The 20,623-nt window shown below is 47.8% G+C and overlaps 1 protein-coding gene across 6 annotated transcripts in view; it reads right to left on the bottom strand.

Moving 5' to 3' along the window:
* Positions 1-20,623, bottom strand: part of Ampd3 (adenosine monophosphate deaminase 3) — a 51,958-nt gene that overhangs the window by 11,773 nt on the left and 19,562 nt on the right. For all 6 annotated transcript variants that reach the window (XM_070035300.1, XM_070035294.1, XM_070035297.1 and 3 more), the window contains exons 3-10: positions 20,197-20,398; positions 17,723-17,885; positions 16,165-16,384; positions 14,120-14,249; positions 10,226-10,420; positions 1,976-2,107; positions 1,253-1,416; positions 504-630 (exon numbers count right to left, since the gene is read on the bottom strand). In XM_070035300.1, coding sequence (XP_069891401.1) covers positions 504-630; positions 1,253-1,416; positions 1,976-2,107; positions 10,226-10,420; positions 14,120-14,249; positions 16,165-16,384; positions 17,723-17,885; positions 20,197-20,398 — 1,333 coding nt within the window. The remainder of the gene's footprint in view (positions 1-503; positions 631-1,252; positions 1,417-1,975; positions 2,108-10,225; positions 10,421-14,119; positions 14,250-16,164; positions 16,385-17,722; positions 17,886-20,196; positions 20,399-20,623) is intronic.

Genomic DNA, 20,623 nt, shown 5'->3' with positions numbered 1-20,623 from the left:
GCTCTCCTGCATACGAATCCCACATGAAGGGCTGTCAGTGAGCTCTGTTTAATCCTCACAAGAGCCCTGCAAAGTTCCTAGCTTCTTGAGGAGATTAGGCACAGATATTGCCAAGCGAGAAAGTGGTAGAACTGCTCTGCTGCTTACTAACACATCAGAGATTAAAAAACAAAAACAAAACAAAACAAAAGCAGGGTAACTGTGAGGCGGACGTGACCCTGTGGTGTACAACTGGGCAGGGCAGCAAGACGTGTGGCAAATGTGAGCTGCATCCCTGGTCCCGGTGGAAGCCACATTCCCAGGGGACTTCCATCCTACAGATGCCCCCTTAGTTTAGAGAGTCAGCTTCTTGGGGCTGATGACTCCATAACCCAGGATACAGGGCTCCATAATCTGAGACAAGAAGCCATAGTGTGTGTGGGGGGGGGGGGACAGGAAGCCTGACTAGGCCTACGGGGAAAGCTCTGCAACACTGAGCTTGCCTAGGCCCCCACCCCACTTACGTATTTGAGGAACAGGTGAAGCTCCCGGTGATCTTGGGGGTTGATTGTGGCCTTGAAAAGGGGCAGAAAGATGTTCTCCAGCATCTTCCCAAAGTTTGGCAGTAGCTTCTTTGACCTAAATATGTCACTGGAAGGAAGCAAGACTCATTTGTTAGGTGGATCCCAGAGTGCCCCTGGCTTGTCAAAGACTGGCCTCTGGGAGTGAAAGTAGTCAGCTGTAGCCTTCCTCCTCCGCTGTCAGAAACCTCTGTAATACCAGGCAGCACTTTACAAACGTAAAGTGCCTATCAGGGGCACTGTCTCAAGCCAGAGGCATTGTGGGAATGGGTTGGTGGGTTTCAGGCTGACCAAGGTATGAAGGTGGAGTCCTTAAATTTCCCAGTAAGCCAGGGTCTGTGGCCTCAGCTCAGGTCCCCGGTCTTCTCGGAGGAGAGAGGCACTCTGAGTGACAGTCAAGGAGGGGTCAGTGATGTAGGCCAATAACATATCACTTCATAGCTCCCAATCTACACAAACCTTCAGTGAGAAGAAGGCAAGGGTGATCATCCCCCACAAAGCCTTGGCACACATATACACATGTGTTCTTCAAAGAACAAGAGTGGAAATCTCATGCCAATCACTCCTCCCTAGGGAAAGGAGGGAGGCCAAAGCTGGCACAGGAATAGGCCTGCCCCTCTCTAGTGTGCACAGGTGCCCATGCAGGACAGACAGGATCACCTCTCTAGAGGATTCGGGAAGATTATGCTTACTAGATCCGGGGCACCTGGATGATCCAGCGCATGTTGGGTGAGTAGACCTTGTGCTGGATAAACCATCGGGCTAGGTTGGGCCATTCTTCGGGACTTCGGCCATAGATGGAGAGGCGTGGCTCTGAGTACTGGTACTTGCTCTCTTCCAGCTCCCGGGCCACCTCCTGGTACCAAAAAGAACCAGGTCAACCCAAGAGCCTCCCAGCTACACAGGAGACCCAGCCCCCAGTTGGGCTCAAGGCTCACTTGGCCAACTAGCTGAAGGCAGTCAGGCCGGTAGATCTATATCCCCCACGCCGCCATGTAGGTACCCACCCCCAGCACAGGTTCCTTCTGGGATGAAAGCTGTGGGTCTGCATCTTCACCTTGTGGAATCAGGCCAGGCAGCAGCCATGTCTATACACAGCCAACCCGCACCCTGCCAAATTCAAGCTCCAAACAGAAATGGCAGGGTACCAGAAGGCTGTGAACTCTTCCAGGATAGATGTCCTCCCCTCTTCCCTGAAACTGGCAAGCGCAGCACTGGCTGGCTGCCTATGCTGAGGAACAAGGCCCAAAGACTTGAGCACATGGGCTCCTCAGAGCTGGCCTCAGCTACTAAAAAGGTGACTAAAGATGCATTTGGGTAAGGGAAGGGACCCCAGGCTATGCAAGCTCCCATTCTTTACAGCAGATGCCATCAGGTGTCTGAGGAGGACCTGGAGAGGCAGAGGACTCACTCACCTTGACCATTCGAGCAAAGTACTCTCCGCCTAGGTAGTTTTCAGTCTTCAAATACAAGTCACGCAGCTCACTGGCCCCCACAGGATTGTATTTGGAGTTGAACTTGTCAAATCGATGGAATGTCTGCCGACCCTGGAGGAAGGAGACTGCTCATAGCTGCCAAACACATTCCCCTCTGCAGACTTACCAGGCACCCTTATGTGTGTCCACACTGAACAGTGATCCCCGTGGCTTCATGTATGAAAGCCTGCAGTTTCTGACGGCCAGGACCATATTCCCTCAGTCCGGGCCTTTGGAGAGTGCTCTATGAAAGTGTATCCAAGACCCTGTGCTCCAAGGAACCCTGGTGAGGAGCATGGCCAGCTGTGAGAGCAGATAATTTGAGGCCAGTGCATCACCAACTATAAAAGACTTCCATCTTTTTTAAGGCTAATATTCCACTGTGTGTATATCTACCACATTTTGGTTGCTCTTCCTCTGTTGAGCACTGGGTTATTTCCACCTTTTGGTTACTGTGAGTAGTGCTGTGTGAACATTTGTGTGAAAGTGTGCACTCCAGTCCCCGCCTCTAATTCTTTGGAGTGTGGGCCCAGGGTTGGAAGTCCTGGGTTATATGGTATTTCTACAGCTAAATTTTTGAGGACCTGCCATATTGAATCACCATTTTATAGGCAAGGAAATAAAAGTTCAAGTGAGTTGCTTAAAAGCATATAACTCGAGGGGGGACCAAGATGGCGACGGGGCAGTAGGGAAACGCCACAGCTCTCTCCAACCAAAAAGAGAGTTCGAGTTCCAACGCTTAATCTCCCCAAGAGACCTACAACAACAAAAAGACGAACACTCAGAGAAAAACCAGAGGCGGAGAATAACAAAAAAAGAAAGAGAGGAAAAGAAGAATTTCAGAACAGAGAAAAGCGAAGACCCCTCCCCCAACCTTTACTGGCCGTGCGGCAGTGCGCCAAGCCGCCGGCCAGCCGGCCCGGCGGGGGCTGCGGGAGCCCCAGAGACACAGCAGAGACACAGGGGGCCGCTTTCAGATCATCAGGTACTGGTTTGCAGAACAGCAGATCGCCAGGAACAGAGAAACCTACCAGCCGGGAGTCTCCACGAGGATCCCACCCCCACCCCTCACTCTCCACCCGAGCAGAGAGGCTCCATCCCGCCAAAGCCGCTTGGCATCAGCAGCGCGACAAAGGGACCTGTCTGCAGACCACCCGCCCGCCCGATCACGATCGCAACGACCCGGCAGGGCCACTCGGGCCCCAGAGGTACCGCGAAGAAGCTGCCTGAGCGTGGACACTCCTGACCCGACAGCTTCAACAGAGGCAGAGACAGAAAAGAATCACACAGAGCGACCACCGCCCAACCCAGCCCAGATTGCAACAACAACTGACGACCTACACCACACAGAAACAACCAGCTCCAGGGTGAGTACCCCACAGGGGAAGTGTATCCCTCAAGGGAGACCAGAGCTGGAGGGAATCCCCAGACCCTGACCTAGACTCCCTACCCCAACACCCGGACCACAGGACCCACTAAAACTGGGAACTGTTTGAGAGCTCCACCAGACCGTGGAGCACACTCAGCTGGCCAGGCTAGAGCAAGAGCACCCCTGGAAGGGAGCTTAAATGCCCAAGCCAGGAACAGCGCCCCTGGGTCAAGACTACCAACAGTAGAAGAAATTTGAACTGTGTCCCCCAGGCTGTATAACCTAGGTGGTATACACATCAGCACAGGCCTAACGAGTGACGAGTGCGCTCCAGGCTGCATAACCTAGGTGGTATACACATCAGCACAGGCCTAACAAGCGCGCTCCAGGCTGGGGCCGGAACCAGGCCCGGGGATCCGGCGCCTGAACAACACAACCAACTCCTCCCAATTGAAGTAAAAAGCTGAGCATACGCCTCAACAGAGGGGAGAAAACCAGGAAACAACACTCCCCAGGAAGCACGCCTGTGACAACAAAAGACCTGGAGGCCCAGGACAAGAGAAGCCCAAACCCCACCAAAACTCCACCCATATACCCTAGACTGGGAATTGGGCAACACAGGCTGCCAGCACCTGATAGTAAGCAGGAGCTCAGACTGTTAAGGCGGCTCAGCAATAGAGTGATAGTCTTGGATGTATGAGGCCCTGGATCTGATTCCTCAGCATCACAAAAGCAAAAAGGGTCAGAAGTGGTGCTGTGGCTCAAACGGTAGGGTGCCAGCCTTGAGCTGAAAAGCTGAGGGACAGCACCCAAACCTAGAGTTCAAGCCCACAACCAGCCCCAAACAAACAAACAAAAACACATCAGGAGCCCATAGCAGACTCCAGCATTTGGAAGAGTGCATCCAGAGCATCTGTTCTTCACAAGAGCACCCGTAGGAGCAAACACAAGCAGTCTAGGCTGCTCAACCCTTCCAAAGGCGGGAACTGCCAGCAATCTACAGCAGAGAGCTGAGAATCCTAAGTAAGTCAGAATAGCAGCTGGAAATAGGCTCCCAACAGAACCCAGATCAGGCACAGACTCTCTCTACCAATACAGAATCAGCAACCAAGCAAAGACAGACACACCAAAACAAAATTGAAGAGCAGTCTCCTGAACCTCCATGCGAAAATCACAGAGAAAAATCACAAGGTTTACTACCACCCAGGACAGCAAGCTCACCTCAAAAGCCAGCCGCCACACGGGGGAGAGCCCCAGTGGGAGCAAAGCAGGAATGGAAGACAAAGGCTACTTCCAAGGGTTGCTGGAGGCAATGACTCAAGAAATAAAGCGAGAAATTGATCAGAAATTGAAAGAGCACAAGGATGAACTATCCAAAGAGATACAGGGTATCAAACAAGAGATGCATGCAAAAATAGAAGCTGCACAAACCTCAGTAAGAAGTGAGATAAACGCCAAATTAGAGGTAATGCATACCTCATTGAGAGGTGAGATCAGTACTCTGAGAACCAACATTGAATCCATAAAGGGATCCATGTCCTCCATGCAAACCACAATAGAAGCCACTGTCAACAGAGTGAATGAAATGGAAGGTAGAGTGTCAGATACAGAAGACAGAATACACCAACTGGACCAAAAAGTGACAGATATGGAAAAATCACTCAAATTAAACCAAAGGGATATTCAAGAGCAAGCAGATAATGCTAAAAAATTTAACCTTCGCATAATTGGAGTGGACGAAGGTGAGGAATTCCAGAGCAAGGGAATGCAACACCTATTTAACAATATAATCAATGAAAATTTTCCCCACCTCAAAAACGACCATCTTAACTACATCACAAAAGCTTATCAAACACCCAACAAGCAAGACCCCAGGAGAAACACTTCTAGACACATTATAGTAAAAATGATAGATCTGAATAATAAGGAAACAATCCTGCATGCAGCAAAAATGAAGAAGGAGCTATACTACAATGGGAAAAAAATAAGAATTACTGCAGATCTCTCCACACAAACAATGAATGCAAGAAAAGCCTGGGAAAGCACCATACGAGCCCTGAGAGCCAATAACTGCCAACCCAGACTGATCTACCCGGCAAAGCTAGCATTCACATTCGATGGAGAACTGAAAACTTTTAATAGCAAAGAAAAACTAAATGAATACATAAACATTAAGCCAGCATTACAAAGAATTCTAAGAGGGGGGACACAACCTGAAGAAAGCAGCCAGGAACTGGGGCCTGCCCCAAACAGGCGTTACTCAAAGTCTAACTGAGCAAGCACAGGAGGAAAGGAAAAAAGAAAAACTTAGGAAAACAGAATGGCAGGGACAACAATGCATCTCTCTATACTTTCTCTTAATATAAATGGGCTGAATTCGCCAATTAAAAGAAAACGAACTGAGGACTGGATCAGAAAACAAGACCCATCCATCTGTTGCCTTCAGGAGACCCACCTCTCAGCCAAACATACAAACAAACTCAGAGTGAAGGGGTGGAAAAGGATCTACCAATCAAACGCCCCCAGTAAGAAAGCAGGTGTAGCTATCCTGATATCTGACAAAATAAACTTTTCATTAAAATCAGTACAGAAAGACAAGGACGGACACTACATATTAATAAAGGGAACAATCCAAAAGGAGGATATAACCATCATCAACTTATATGCCCCAAATATTGGTGCACCCAGATATGTCAAACAAATGCTCTCAAACTTACAGAATAAAATAGATCCCAATACGATAATACTAGGAGACTTTAACACACCACTCTCACCAAAGGACAGGTCTACCAACCAGAGGATTGGCAAAGAAGCTACCGAATTAAGAGAGGCCATACTTCATGCGGAATTAACTGACATCTACCGAGTATTTCACCCCAAAACAACACAGTACACATTCTTCAGCAGCTCACGGAACTTTCTCCAAAATAGACCATATCATAGTTCATGCAAGGAACTTAAGCAAATACAAAGGGATTGACATAATCCCCTGTATCCTATCTGACCACAGTGGAATCAAGCTAGCTCTCAATAACAAAGCATACCGCAGAAATTTCTCTAATACATGGAAATTGAACAGCACACTCCTTAACAATGCCTGGATAACAGAATAGATCAGAGAAGAAATAAAGCATTTCCTACAACTCAATGAAAATGAAAACACCTCACAAAGAAACTTGTGGGACACAGCAAAAGCAGTCCTGAGGGGCAAATTTATTGCCCTCAGTGCCCATATCAAGAGAATGGAGACAGACCAAGTAAATAATCTCATGTTGCAATTAAAACAGCTAGAAAAACAAGAAAAAATGGGACCTAAAGCTACTAGACGAAGCCAGATAACCAAATTAAAAGCAGAGATTAACCAATTAGAAAATCAGAAAACCATAACCAAAATAAACCAAACAAAAAGCTGGTTCTTTGAAAAAATAAACAAAATTGATGGCCCATTGGCTAGATTAATTAAAAAAAGAAGAGAGGAAACCCATATTAATAGGATTAGGGATGCCACGGGAAACATCACCACACGTACCCAAGATATCCAAACAATTCTAACAGACTACTTTCAAAAGCTATACTCTCTAAAGGAAGAAAATCGGGCAGAAATGGATGCATTTTTAGAGAAATACAAGTTGCCCAAACTGAGCAAAGAAGAAGTTAACCAATTAAATAAGCCAATATCCTATAATGAGATACAGGAAGCTATCAAAAGTCTTCCAACAAAAAAAAGCCCAGGACCAGATGGATTCACAGCAGAATTCTATAAGACCTTTAAACAAGAACTAATACCCATAATCCTCAAGCTCTTCAGAGAAACAGAGAAGGAAGGAGCTATCCCAAACTCATTCTACGAAGCCAATATCACACTCATCCCCAAACCAGGCAAAGACCCAACCAAAAAGGAGAATTACAGGCCAATCTCCTTGATGAACACAGATGCAAAGATCCTTAACAAGATTCTAGCTAACAGAATCCAGAAACACATAAAAAAAATAATTCACTATGACCAGGTAGGCTTCATCCCAGAGACACAGGGATGGTTTAACATACGTAAGTCAATAAATGTAATCCAACATATCAACAGAGCCAAGGTCAAGAATCACATGATTATCGCTACAGATGCAGAAAAAGCCTTTGAAAAAATTCAACATTCATTCATGCTAAAAGCTCTGGAGAAAATAGGAATAGAAGGAACATTTCTAAAAACAATAAAAGCCATTTATGACAGACCAATAGCCAATATTATACTTAATGGGGAAAAGCTACAACCAATTCTCCTAAAATCAGGAACAAGGCAAGGATGCCCACTGTCTCCACTCCTCTTCAATATAGTCCTAGAACCCTTAGCCAGGGCAATAAGGCAAGAAAAAGACATTAAAGGGATCCGCATAGGGAAAGAAGAAGTTAAACTATCCCTTTTTGCAGACGACATGATACTATACCTCCACGATCCCAAAAACTCCATCCCCAAACTCTTAGAAATCATAAATCACTTCGGCAAAATAGCAGGATACAAAATAAACCCACAAAAATCAGTTGCCTTCCTATACACTGATAATGTACAGGAAGAGAGGGAAATAAAGGGAGCAACCCCATTCACAATAACCTCCCGAAAAATAAAATATTTAGGAATTAACCTAACCAAAGATGTAAAAGAACTATTTAATGAGAACTATAAAAAGTTAAAGAAAGAAATTGCAGAAGACACTAGGAAATGGAAAGACCTCCCATGCTCCTGGATAGGCCGACTTAATATAGTAAAGATGCTAATACTTCCAAAACTAATATACAAATTCAACGCAATTCCTATTAAAATCCCAATGACGTACATCACTGAAATATAGAAAACAGTCCAAAAATTCATATGGAACAACAAAAGACCTAGAATAGCCAAAACAATTCTAGGGGATAAAGACAATATGGGAGGGCTATCCATGCCGAACTTCAAACTCTACTACAGAGCTATAATAACAAAGACAGCATGGTACTGGCACAAAAACAGACCCGAAGACCAATGGAACAGAATAGAAGATCCAGAAATAAATCCACAGGCCTACAGCCAGCTGATATTCAACAAAGGAGCCAAAGACATACAATGGAAGAAACACAGCCTCTTCAACCGCTGGTGCTGGGAAAACTGGGCAGCCACATGCAGAAAACTAAAAGTGGACCCCAGCCTATCACCACGCACCAACATCAACTCAAAATGGATTAAAGACCTTAACATTAAACCTGAATCTCTGAAACTACTGCAGGACAGAGTAGGAGAGACTCTTGAACTAATAGGCACAGGAAGGAACTTCCTGAACAGAGTCCCAGGGTCACAACAAATTGGAGAGAGACTTGATAAATGGGACTACCTTAAAATAAAAAGCTTCTGCACAGATAAAACTATCGCAACCAAGCTAGAAAGACAACCAACTAATTGGGAAAAAATATTTACCAGCAATATATCAGACAAGGGGTTAACATCCTGTATATACAGGGAACTCAAGAAACTAATCCCTCCCAAACCTAACAAACCAATTACTAAATGGGCAAGGGAACTAAAGAGGGACTTCTCAAATGAAGAAATAAAAATGGCAAAAAAACACATGAGGAAATGTTCATCATCCCTGGTGGTGAAGGAAATGCAAATAAAGACAACCCTGAGATACCACCTTACCCCCAGTCAGAATGTCCCACATCCACAAATCAGCCAACGACAAATGCTGGAGGGGATGTGGAGAACGAGGAACGCTATTACACTGCTGGTGGGAATGTACACTCATACAACCACTTTGGAAAGCAGTCTGGAGGGTCCTTAGAAAGCTAAAGATTGACCTCCCATACGACCCAGTCATACCACTTCTAGGCATCTACCCTGAACAACAGGAACCAATATACAAGGACACGTGCACCTCCATGTTTATTGCAGCACTGTTCGCAATAGCTAGGATATGGAAACAACCTAGATGCCCCACCACAGATGAATGGATCCAAAAATTGTGGTATCTATACACAATGGAATATTATGCAGCCATTAGAAATGACAAAATAATGGCATTTGCAGGGAAATGGATGGAGCTAGAAGGAATCATGTTGAGCGAAGTAAGCCAAGAACGAAGAGACAAACAGTACATGGTCTCCCTGATAAGTGGATGATAAATCCAAAATGTTAGGTGATATGACAAAACTAACAGGACTTAAGAAACAAAGAACTCCCACTCATCTGGTTGAACCCCATGCTGCTGATCACATATATGGTATATAACATATGAGCACCGTTATATATTACAGACTGTGATAGACAATTTGCTCCAGGAAAGTTAGAATGAACTTGTGACTTTAAATGAGCATCATTATTCCACAATACTGTGAATTTCCGGAAATTAAGTAATCACTTAATCACAATCAAAAAAAAAAAAAAAGAACCTTGGGGAAGGGAGGGAGGGAGGGGATGGTAGGGGGAAAACAATGGAGGGGGTAACAATGTTCAAGAGGAAGTGTACTCATTACCTCACTCATGTAACTGTAACCCTCTGTATAGTATCTCTACAATAAAAAAATTAAAAAAAAAAAAAAAGCATATAACTCCTGTGAGGTAGAAATGAGATTAGAACTTGGACCCCTCTGACACCAGGTCATGTATTCCTCCTCTGTCCCACAGTCGCTCCAAGCCCTGTTAGCCTCTGATATCAAACTCCCTAAAGTCCCTCCATAAACAGAAAGAGTTGCTTCTCTAGCTGGTCACTCTCTAAGCGCAACATGGCCCTTTCTCCAGGGGCCAAATTCCCAATCCAGGTGCTTTCTGCTACAGACACCCAGGGCAGAGGCTCACTCACTGCGTGGACGTCCAGTGAATCCACAGTGAGGTCGTAGGGGTCCATGTGCAGGCTGTCAAACACCTGCCGAAGGGTGATCTTCCGGCCTAGCTTCTCAGCCACAGTCCTGTCGGGCTCCGTCTGGTATGTGTGTTTGATGAAACGCAGCAAGTGCTTCTGGTTCATGCAGGCTGCTGCGTGGATGTGCGTGTCCACCTGGAACACAGTGCCCACGGGGTGGTGAGCCAGGCCACCTTCCCTGGCAACAAGCCCTCCATGTGGAAGACATAGCCTCAGCACCATCTGGGCCATGGACACACAGCACATGCCAATCCAGGATGCCCTCAGTTTGACCCTAACCTGAGCCTCTACCAAGCTTCCTACTCGCAGGAAATGGCACATCTGGCACCCAGCTGTTCACACTAGAAACTCTAGGAGTCCTTCTCAACCCTCCCCTTCCTCTTCCACCCTCCCTCCACAACTGTCAGGCCCATCAGTTCTCCTTTCATACAGATCTCAAATGTACACAGCATTCTCCAACCTCAGGGCTACCACACAAGTCAAGTCTTCAGGCTCTCACTCCTGAATCCACAATGAGCGTGTAACTGGCCTTGCTGCTTCTGCTGCACTGGTTCAATCACTCTCTCCACACAGAAGCTAGAAAGGATCCATTTTTAACCTAATTTGTTTCTGTTATTAATCTTAGGGTAAGGGCCCTGCTGATACCTGGTCCCTTCATTTCCTCAGCCCGCTCATCCCTACTCACTCTTTTCACTGTGCTCCCCTCCAGGACAGCCACCTGGCTACTTTTTTTTTTTTTTTTGTCAGTCGTGGGGCTTGAACTCTGGGCCTGGGCACTGTCCCTCAGCTCTTCAGCTCAAGGCAAGCGCTCTACCACTTGAGCTTCAGTGCCACTTCCGGTTTTCTGGTGGTTTATTGGAGATAGGAGTCTCATGGTCTCTCCTGCCCGGGCTGGCTTTGAACCACGATCCTCAGATCTCAGCCTCCTGAGTAGCTAGGATTACAGGCGTGAGCCACCAGCGCCCGGCTCCACCTGGCTACTTGAGGGTGGCCTGACGTCACTTTCCATGAGCCCAAGTGGCCTAAGAGAGGCCAAGCACTGTTCTCAGCCACCAGCTTGACTATCAAGTTGCTGCTGTGGCTGGCGGGGCTCTCTGCCAGGGCTAGGGTGAAGCAGCACTGTCTTCAGGCCAGCAAATGCTGTCCACAGCTGGTTGGTCATCTCTTAAGCATGCCAAACCAGATATTTGATCTAGTGGACCTCTGTGTGCACTATCCCAGCCAGCCTTTGTCAAGAGACACTCCGCTCACTCATCAGGGTCCTTCCTACCATTAGCCCTGCCACTCTTCCCAGAAAGTCAGACTGCAGAAGCAACTCCAAGCACTGGAAGCTAAACTATTCCCAAAGGCTGCAGATCTCAGGGACGAGGCTGAGCTCACATGGGACACCCTAGCTTAGCTCAACAGGATACAGTCTGGCCCTACTACCTCAGCACGACTCAGCACATTATGGGCTTCTGGTTGTGGCTTCTAGCTCACCCATGACACACCACAGGGGTTCACACTGTCCCTACCCCATGAGTCACAAGAGGAAAACAACTAGACAATCCAGGAAGCCCCGAAACTGAACTTCTGAGCCTCAAAGGTGATTACTTTTAGGGAAAAAAAAAGTCAAAATGGCTTTCATTGGCCAGGCACTGGCATCCCATGTCTATAATCCTAACCATTCAGCAGGCTGAGATCTGAGGATCACAGTTCAAGGCTAGCCTAAGCAGGAAGGTCTGTGAGACTCTTATCTTCAAGTAACAACCAAAGATCTGGAAGTGGAGCTTTGGCTCAAGTGGTGGATGCTAAAGGTTAACAGAGAAACTCAGAGACAGAGCCTAGGCCCTGAGTTCAAGCCCTATCTCTCACACACACACACACACACACACACACACACACACACACACACACACACACACACACACACACACACACACACACACACACACACACACACACACACACACACACACACACACACACACACACACACACACACACACACACACACACACACACACACACACACACACACACACGGAGCTTTCTTTGGCAGTCACTGTTTTTGATCACTACAAGGTCTAAGTGCATTCCCTGCTTTCACCCAAGATGTAGCATTTCCACCCTGAGCTGGCAGGTGCCTGGGACCTGAGCTAACAGGACCCACCCCAGTAGCACCAACAGCCACCTGAGAAACAGGAAGCTCCCCTCTCCCCGCCACACTGGATTTTAGAAAGCCAGTCCTCCGCCAGTAGGCTTTGAGAGTGAGATAAAGCAGCCAGCACCCAGGATGCTCCTCTATCTACAGGGGGGGGGGCGGGGGAGGGGGGGGAGGAGGAGGGGAAGAGGAGTAAGCATGGGCCTCACTCAGCAGCCCTGGGCCTTGTTTATGGACTGACAATGGTGGTGACAGAAAAGAGGCTGCTGTGCCACATTGACAGTGTCAAGGTCATTCCTGTCCACCGACACTTTATTAACCCTCAGGAAACCTCAAGGATTGGTTGTAATATGTAACCACAGCCCCACATTAGGATTCTTTCCCCCACTGTGGCTGGGGAGCAGCCGAGACTGGCCCCAGCCACCTCAGAAGCAAACAGTGCAGGAGCCAGTGCTGAGAGCAAACTGCCCGGCTCCAGGCAGTAGGAAACAGGCAGGCCCAGAACATTCACACCTGCAGAGGGCAGGGCTGCACTAGGCTGGGTGAGAATGTTCTTGGGATACCTGCCAGGGCATGTGCTGGGCACAAGGCTGCCTCAGGCAGGGCTGAGAGGTTCTTACGGTTACACAGGTACCCACCTATATCTACACGTAAGCCTCACAAAGAAGGAGCAAATGGTCCTCATGGTGAAAGTGTCAGGCTGCCCAGGAGGTGGCATCTAACACATGACCCCTGACACTTCCAGAAGCTTCTCAGAGCCCATGAGCCAAGCTCTCATATCTGAAGGCTCTTGGTCCCAGCCAAGTGGGAGTCTATAGACCCTCTTTCTCTGAGAAGCCTACGGGTCCCCACATGATCTAGAACCTTCCATACCTCTGCAGCCTCCCCCACACCTTCCTTTTCCCTGACACCTGAAGCTCCAGCCACCCCCAGTCATGTCCATGGACTATTCAAACTCTATCTGCTCTCTCCTAGCATTTGTCCATGCAATGGCCTGCCATGAGAACACCGCATTTCATCCCCTATTCCTCCTTCTATCTACAACACTTAACCTGCCCTTTACCACACACTGAAAGTCTCTCCTGTCATAATAGCTATCCCTGAGGTAACAAGCAAGAAATGCCTCTTGCTCATCATCAAATGCTCATGCTCAGCCCTGACCCTGTGCCTCACTGTGCTGCTAAACTGCAAGAAAGTGGAAACGCTGGAGGTCAAGACCATTTGTACATACCTGGCTTGCTGCCACTCTAGCAGGTGGGGGAACCAGAGCCACTCGGGCACTTGGTACGTAGAAAAGGGACAGAGATAGCCCCATGGTAGCTTTTCTTTAAGGCACCTGATTCCCAAGGATGCAAAACCACCAACTCCCAAGTCCTGAGGTCCTAACAGCTTCTTCCCTCCATGATGAATCTAACACATCTCCTTTCCTAAAGCAGCCTGTGCTCAACTGCTCTGAGTCATTAGCAGGCTATATACCCTTCACCCAAGGAAGAAGATGAATGACGTGGCCCTGGAGAGGTACCAGGCTGTCTGAGGCACAGCAGCAGGAGGGCACACATCATCTACACATCATGCTCCTCCTGCCCTCAGGGCCACCTTAGCCAGGAGCCCTGATGTTCACCGTCACAGGGCCCTGGCCCCAGAGCAGCAGGGCTGCCCAGTGAGTGCCTTAAGCACTGGCTGTCACGAACCTTTCTCACATTGTAGAAGTCTCGGTGAGGGTTACTCTTCAACTCTTTGAACTCAGACATTTCATTTAACATCTCATGAAGGCTGAACTTGGATTCTAGAAAGTTCAATCGCCGGTGACAATAGGTTTTCCTGCAGAATGGGGAGAGAGAAACAGTTGAGACATTCCATCAAACTCTGTTTGGAGACCTCCAGGGTAGGTAAGCTTCCAGCTTTCCATGGAACCAGCTGAGCTGGCCAGCATTTCATTGTCATCAGAGTGTGAGCAGGGAGTCAGCCATGGAGCTGACTTGTAGCTCTGTGTATTTAGGCAAATGCTCATGAGCTTCCACTCACATTAACAACTACCTGATGAATATATACGAAGAAGGCAACAATGCGGGCACTAGTGGCTCACGCCTATAATCCTAGCTACTCGGGAGGTTGAGATCTGGGGATCAAGGTTCAAAGCCAGCCCAAGCAGAAAACTCTGAGACACTTATCTCCAATTAACTAGCAAAATGCCAAAAGTAAAGCTGTAGCTTAAGTGGTAGAAATAGAATACCAGCCTAGAGCCAAAAATCCAAGTAAAAGAACAAGGTCCTGAGTTCAAGCCCAGTATCAGCAGAAAGAAAGAAAGGGGGCGGGCAGGAAAGAAGGAAGGAAGGAAGGGAGAGAGAGAGAAGGAGGGAGGAAAACAAGAAGGGAGAGGGAGAAAGAGAGGAGAGGGAAAGGAAAGAAAGAATAAATGAACACACACACACACAACCATACCCCAGGCTAACTTGGTGTGGGCCTGTGAAAGGGCCTGACTCTTAGCAGAGTGGGACCTTGTTAAGTCTCCCTCCTCTATCCACTCCCTTTTTTCCCCCACCCATCCTCAGGGACCTTGAATCCCTTAAAGAAGGAATTAATTGCTCAGAATCTCAACACTACGATCAAACTATAAGGCACACTCCCCTCCCTGGGGATACCACCATCCCAAGGCTAAATTTCCCCAATCCCAAGGTCCTTTCAACACTAAGGCTTCAGGGAAAGAGGAGAATATTCTGAATCAGGGACAGATTAGGAGTGTAGTGTGTTGGGCACTGAGACAGAAATCGCTGTGAGGTTCAAGCCTCTAGGCTCCTACCTCCTGGGAAAAGGTACCTACAAGTAGAGAAGTTTTCTTACCCAGCAAAGGTAGGGGGCTCACTGTTGTGGCTACAGCCTTATGTCTGAGTCCACCACCATGGAACTGATCACAGTTCATGTCACCCTGCTTCCCCATGCAACCAGCAGCTGCTTCCCCATCTGGTCACTTAGGCCTTCCTATAGAACAACCACTAACCCACAATAGTGCCATGTCTGTAGGCTAAGCCAGGCCCCAGGACTTTGTGTTCTTGACAACCACTTCCCACTTGCCTGGCTGAGGAGGGTCTCCCAGAAACCACCCCTTCCCCTTCCAGTTCTTAATTCAGCCCTAAGATCAGCGCAGACTAAGAGCCACACTGCCTGCCTACCTCAGGCCCAATCAACCCCTGCAGACCAGTATCACGCTATTCCCAGAAAAATAAAAAGTCAGGAGCATGAAAGGAAGAAGGTCCACAATGTGACAGTGCCCTCCCTTCCCAGACTCCCTACACACACACCTGGCACAGCCACCCCCAAAGCCACCAGGGCACAGATGATCCCTGAACCTCCATCACTGATTGGCTCAAGTGCCCACCCAAAAGTGAGCAGTCAATGCAGCTGCCCACCAGGATGGCTCAAGCCCTCGGCTCCTGTATATGACCCTCCAGAAAGGAGAACTCAAGACCTGACGCAAGAGTCCTCATCTATACCCACTCTGCCTCATTCAGCCTTGCCACCAGCTGACAGCTCTCTGAGAGGCTGTTAGCTTGCTGGGGCCGGGAGTGGCAGCCACTTTAAAATACACAAGTAGCCGCCAGCAGACAGAAGCTCCACATGTATGCATGAAGAAGGGACAGGCAGTAACAACTCCAATAATACACCAGCCCATGAGGGAGCCTGCTGCTATAACATGGCAGCCACGTAACTGCAGGGGAGGTAGGGAAAGCTGGCTTACGTGGGGCCATCTGTGATGAGCGCCAGGATGTGGCTCATGTCCACAGTGTAGGTCTCCAGGTCGGGGTAGGGGAGGCTGTGGGGCTCCTGGCGCTCCAGCATCTTCTCATTATCATACACAAAGAGGATGCCCTCCTGCATTCGGACCAGGTAGCCCAAGTTGGGGGGTGCACCCTCCAGGCAGTAAGGGTCTTCCTGGGGCTGAGGCGGAGGGTGGAAGTCTGCAAAACAGGACAGAATGAGAACCAGGCATCCGTGACCTTGTAAGCTTCCCTAAGCTCAAAAGCAAGTCCTACCCTGGTATCTAAAGTCCAGTCTCCTCCTCTGTCCTGCTCTATTCTGTCTTCTTACCACTTAGCACTGTTAAAAGAATATGTGTCCCACCTTGGGAATTACAAGTCTTCTCTACTCAGCATGGAGGTGGATTTGTGTTCACTGCTGTGTCCCATGACCCAGAACGCTCCTGAACACAAGGCTACACTATATATATATATGTATATGTATATGTATACACACATATATATAATTTTATTTATTTATATATATAATTATATATTTATATATATAATTTTATTTATTTATTTATTTTCTGTCAGTCCTGGGACCTGAACTCTGGGCCTGGGCACTGTCCCTCAGCTCTTCAGCTCAAGGCTAGCACTCTACCACTTGAGCCACACGACCACTTCCAGCTTTTCCTGCTTATGTGGTGCTGAGGAATCGAACCCAGGGCCTCATGCATGGCAAGCGCTCTACCACTGAGCCACCTTCCCAGCCCACTTTTTTTTTTTTAAGTTTAACTGAGATAGGTTTCAGCTTCCTTTGCTCTTTAGAGATCCCCAGGAATATTCAAGAAAGTGTCTGTGTCTTCTCTCAGTAAGAGAATAGCAGATGCAGGGACTTCTCATTGTCCTCATTTGCATGACTTAAGACTGTGCTGCCCCCAGCCTGTTTGTAGGCTAAATAGACACCCGACCCCCTCCACAGCTGCCCTGCCTTCTCCTGCCCTCCTCCTTGAAGCCAGCAGCATACATGCAGCCACCATTTATTGAACACATGCTCATAAGGGGCCACAGTTGCACCAGTACACCGAACACCCAGCCCAGGTGGTAGGCATCATTACTAGCCCACATTAAACTGAAATATCTTGTTTAAGGTCCAAATAATTGGCAGAGCCTAACTATGAATGCAGGTATGTCTGACCCCACAGCTACTTCCCTACCCTGGGAAACAAGTACCTGTTCCCATTTGACCCATCTTCCCCACTATACAGCATTTCCGGTTGGAATGCATTGTTTTAAACTTCCCTCAGGACACTGCCAACCTCCCTGGCAGACTCCATAAAGAGGGACTGTCCTTCACCCCTCCCTCTCCACACAGGGCCAAGCACAGTGGACACAGAAAACCAGTCCTGTGAGAGGGACAGCAAACATCCATGTAGCAGAAGCCAACACCAAAGCCTCAACCTAAAAATGCCCCTGGGGAAAGCAGCTAACAAAACATTCTGGTCAACCACTGGGCAGGAACCACAAAGGATCCCACCTCCAGCCACGATTCCATACCTGGGAGGACTTCTTCTGGGAGGGCAGGGTCAGCTCGCCGATGACCCAGGTACTGGGCTGTGGTCCTGGGGAAGCGATGGTAAGCAAGGCGCGCATACTTCTCCCGGATCACCAGGGCCTTGGCCAGGCTCTTGGCAGCCTGCTCATAGTCCTCCACAGTAATCTGCAGCAGGGGGATGCAGGAGAGAGTTCACACAGCAAACCAGAGACTGCCTTCCTTTTTGAAAGATTGGCCTTGGCCAACACCTGGTAACCTGGATTTCAAGAGAGAGTTCTCACCATTCCCTAACCAATGAGAGTATAAACTGTCTAGACAGTATTGTTTGCGCTAGACACATGATGTCCTACAGATGGAATCTGAGGTTGTGCAGTTATATGAACAGACCAAATAAAAATCCTTGGGTGCTGAGGATCTAATGAGCATCATTCGACACTTCACATGTGCCGCGCCACTGGATGGGTGCTGAGAGTGGCAGATTCTGGTGAACCCACTGAGAGGCCCCTCCAAAGCTTGGCTCCTTCCTCTGGACATCACAGCTGGGGCACAGCTGGATGCTGAATCCTGGGAGTCTTTCTAGCAAGTCACTGAATCTGAAGGTAGTCTTGGGGGGCCCCATATAGAGACACAGAGAATTAAAGCTTCTGGGAGGAGGCAGACCCCACAGGCTTCTGGTTAAAATGAAGGCCTGCTGCTGCACCCAGCAGAGGAAAAGACAAAAACCTGGACCCCATCCCTGCTGAGGATGTGAACCCTAACTTTCACACGAGAAAATCCAGAGCAAGCCATATTCTTTCTTTTTATTGTTTGTTTCAGAGATCTCAAGGTATAAATAAGTCATCACAGATAAATTCCTGCAGATGAGAGGAAGTTGGCATATGTCTTTCCTCCTCATGCACGTTGACCAGGGTCTCTTTTGGTCACGTGTCCCTCCCAGGAGTGTGCTCATTTGTACCTTCCAGAGGATGGCTTCTGAGCAGACACAAACATCTTAGATGATGGTATGTCCCTGCCCACTAACAGAGCCATGGTCAAGGAGTTCAGAGAGGGTGCTCAGGATCCCAGGGGTACAACAATTACATCAAGATTGTGAGCATTGTAGACCCCTGCAGGCAGGCACACACACACACACACTGAAATCTACAAGGTTAGCCTGCTTCTTACAGTCAGGCAGCTCTCTGGAAAGGAACTTCATGGGTGAGGGATTTCTTCCCTATTATGCACCAGACTAGTAGAAAGAAGTGTGGAAACTCTCCAGGCTAATGTCTCTCATTCAGCCTGTAGTCAGCCCCACCTCCACTCTCCCTTTCCAGCTCTCTGTCCACCTGCCCGTGGTGACCAAGGCCTGGTCAAGATGCTAAACTTCAAACAAGGCCTGTATTGTTTCTCACTTAAATTCCCATCCGTGGGAATGTATCATAAATTGGGTAGAATACAATTCACTCATTAAAAAGTACAAAGAAGTTCTTTCTATATTGATATGACATCTCTAAAGGTGGAGGGAAGGGAGAGGAGTTTGATGACTTTCTAATTGAGTCAACTCTTCCTAGTTGAGGGGGTTTAGTCTGTATTTAAGAATAATGACTCTGGCCGGGAATGTGGCTCAGTGGTAGAGTGCTTGCCTAGCATTCATGAAGCCCTGGGTTCAATTCCTCAGTACTATATAAACAGAAAAAGCTAGAAGTGGTGCTGTGGCTCAAGTAGTAGAACCCTGAGCAAAAGAAGCTCAGGGACAGTGCCCAGGCCCTGAGTTCAAGCCTCAGAACTGGCAAAATAATAATAATAATAATAATAATAATAATAATAACGACTCCACAGGAATGGCAGGAGAAAGGGTAAGCAAATGTAGTCATTATACTCAATGCACATGATGTAAAATATGAACTGCATAACTTGAGAATAGAAACAGGAGAGGAAAGATTGTTGAAATGAAAAAAAGGTAACATTGCCCAAGAAGCATTGTACTCATAACCTGACTTATAGAATTGTAAGCCCTTATACAACTACTTAATAATAAAAAATAGAATATTGTCTTGATACTGTTAAAAAATAAAAAAAGAATACTATATGAAGCCTGTAATAAGAGCTTAATCAGCCATAATTGATTTCACACAAACTAGCCAATGACTGAATCTATGGGACAAAAGAAACACTAAACAGCCCAAGCTGGTACCTTTCTCAGTGAGCTACTAGTGAATATGGCAGTGTTCTGGCCTTCAGAACACATGGAATTTACAGTCCACAGGCAACATACCAGCCTGTAGTCCTAGGCTCTCCACATGGAGATGGGACAGTCCCCTAGACACACACACCACAGCCTGTGCTAGGATGCACCTTCTCTTCAGACTCCTACACCTCTTCTCCACCATCTCCTAGACGTTCACAGGCTGTACCAAGCCTCAAAGATACGAGCCAATGGTCCAAGGGCCCCTGGCCACCCCACAGAAGGCCCATAACACATTCCCACACTCCTTACCCCAGCACAGTAATCTCCACTGATGGTGACCCGCTGATACTCAGGCATAGCGTAGGGTGCTGGTGTGAGCTGGGAAGTGGCTCCAGGGACAGGGGCAGCAGGAGACAGGGCCGGGCTGGCCACTGGGGGACCCTTCCAGTCTTGCTGCACCGGCATTTGCAGAGACAGGGACTGAGACCGGATCATTTTGAAACTTTTCTTTCTAAGAGCCAAGGACAAGGAACAGTGGGAGATATCAGTAGTGAGTTGGAGAGGCAAGTGGTGACGGAGTCCACAAGGTACATGGTACCCATGCTTAATCACTGCTGCTGGCCAGAGACCACTAAGCAGTTTCTAATTACATATACCTTCTTCTTTCCCATGTCTCTGCATGAGACACAACATAGCACTCCAGACACACGCACTGCAGTCACTATGATCTGCTGTG

This window comes from Dipodomys merriami, unplaced genomic scaffold (assembly GCF_024711535.1).
Source record: "Dipodomys merriami isolate MVZ:Mamm:240054 unplaced genomic scaffold, mDipMer1.0.p SCAF_25, whole genome shotgun sequence".
NCBI classification, from domain to species: domain Eukaryota; kingdom Metazoa; phylum Chordata; class Mammalia; order Rodentia; family Heteromyidae; genus Dipodomys; species Dipodomys merriami.
The sequence above is the reverse complement of the archived record's forward strand: the minus strand, read 5'-3'. Positions and strand labels throughout refer to the sequence as shown.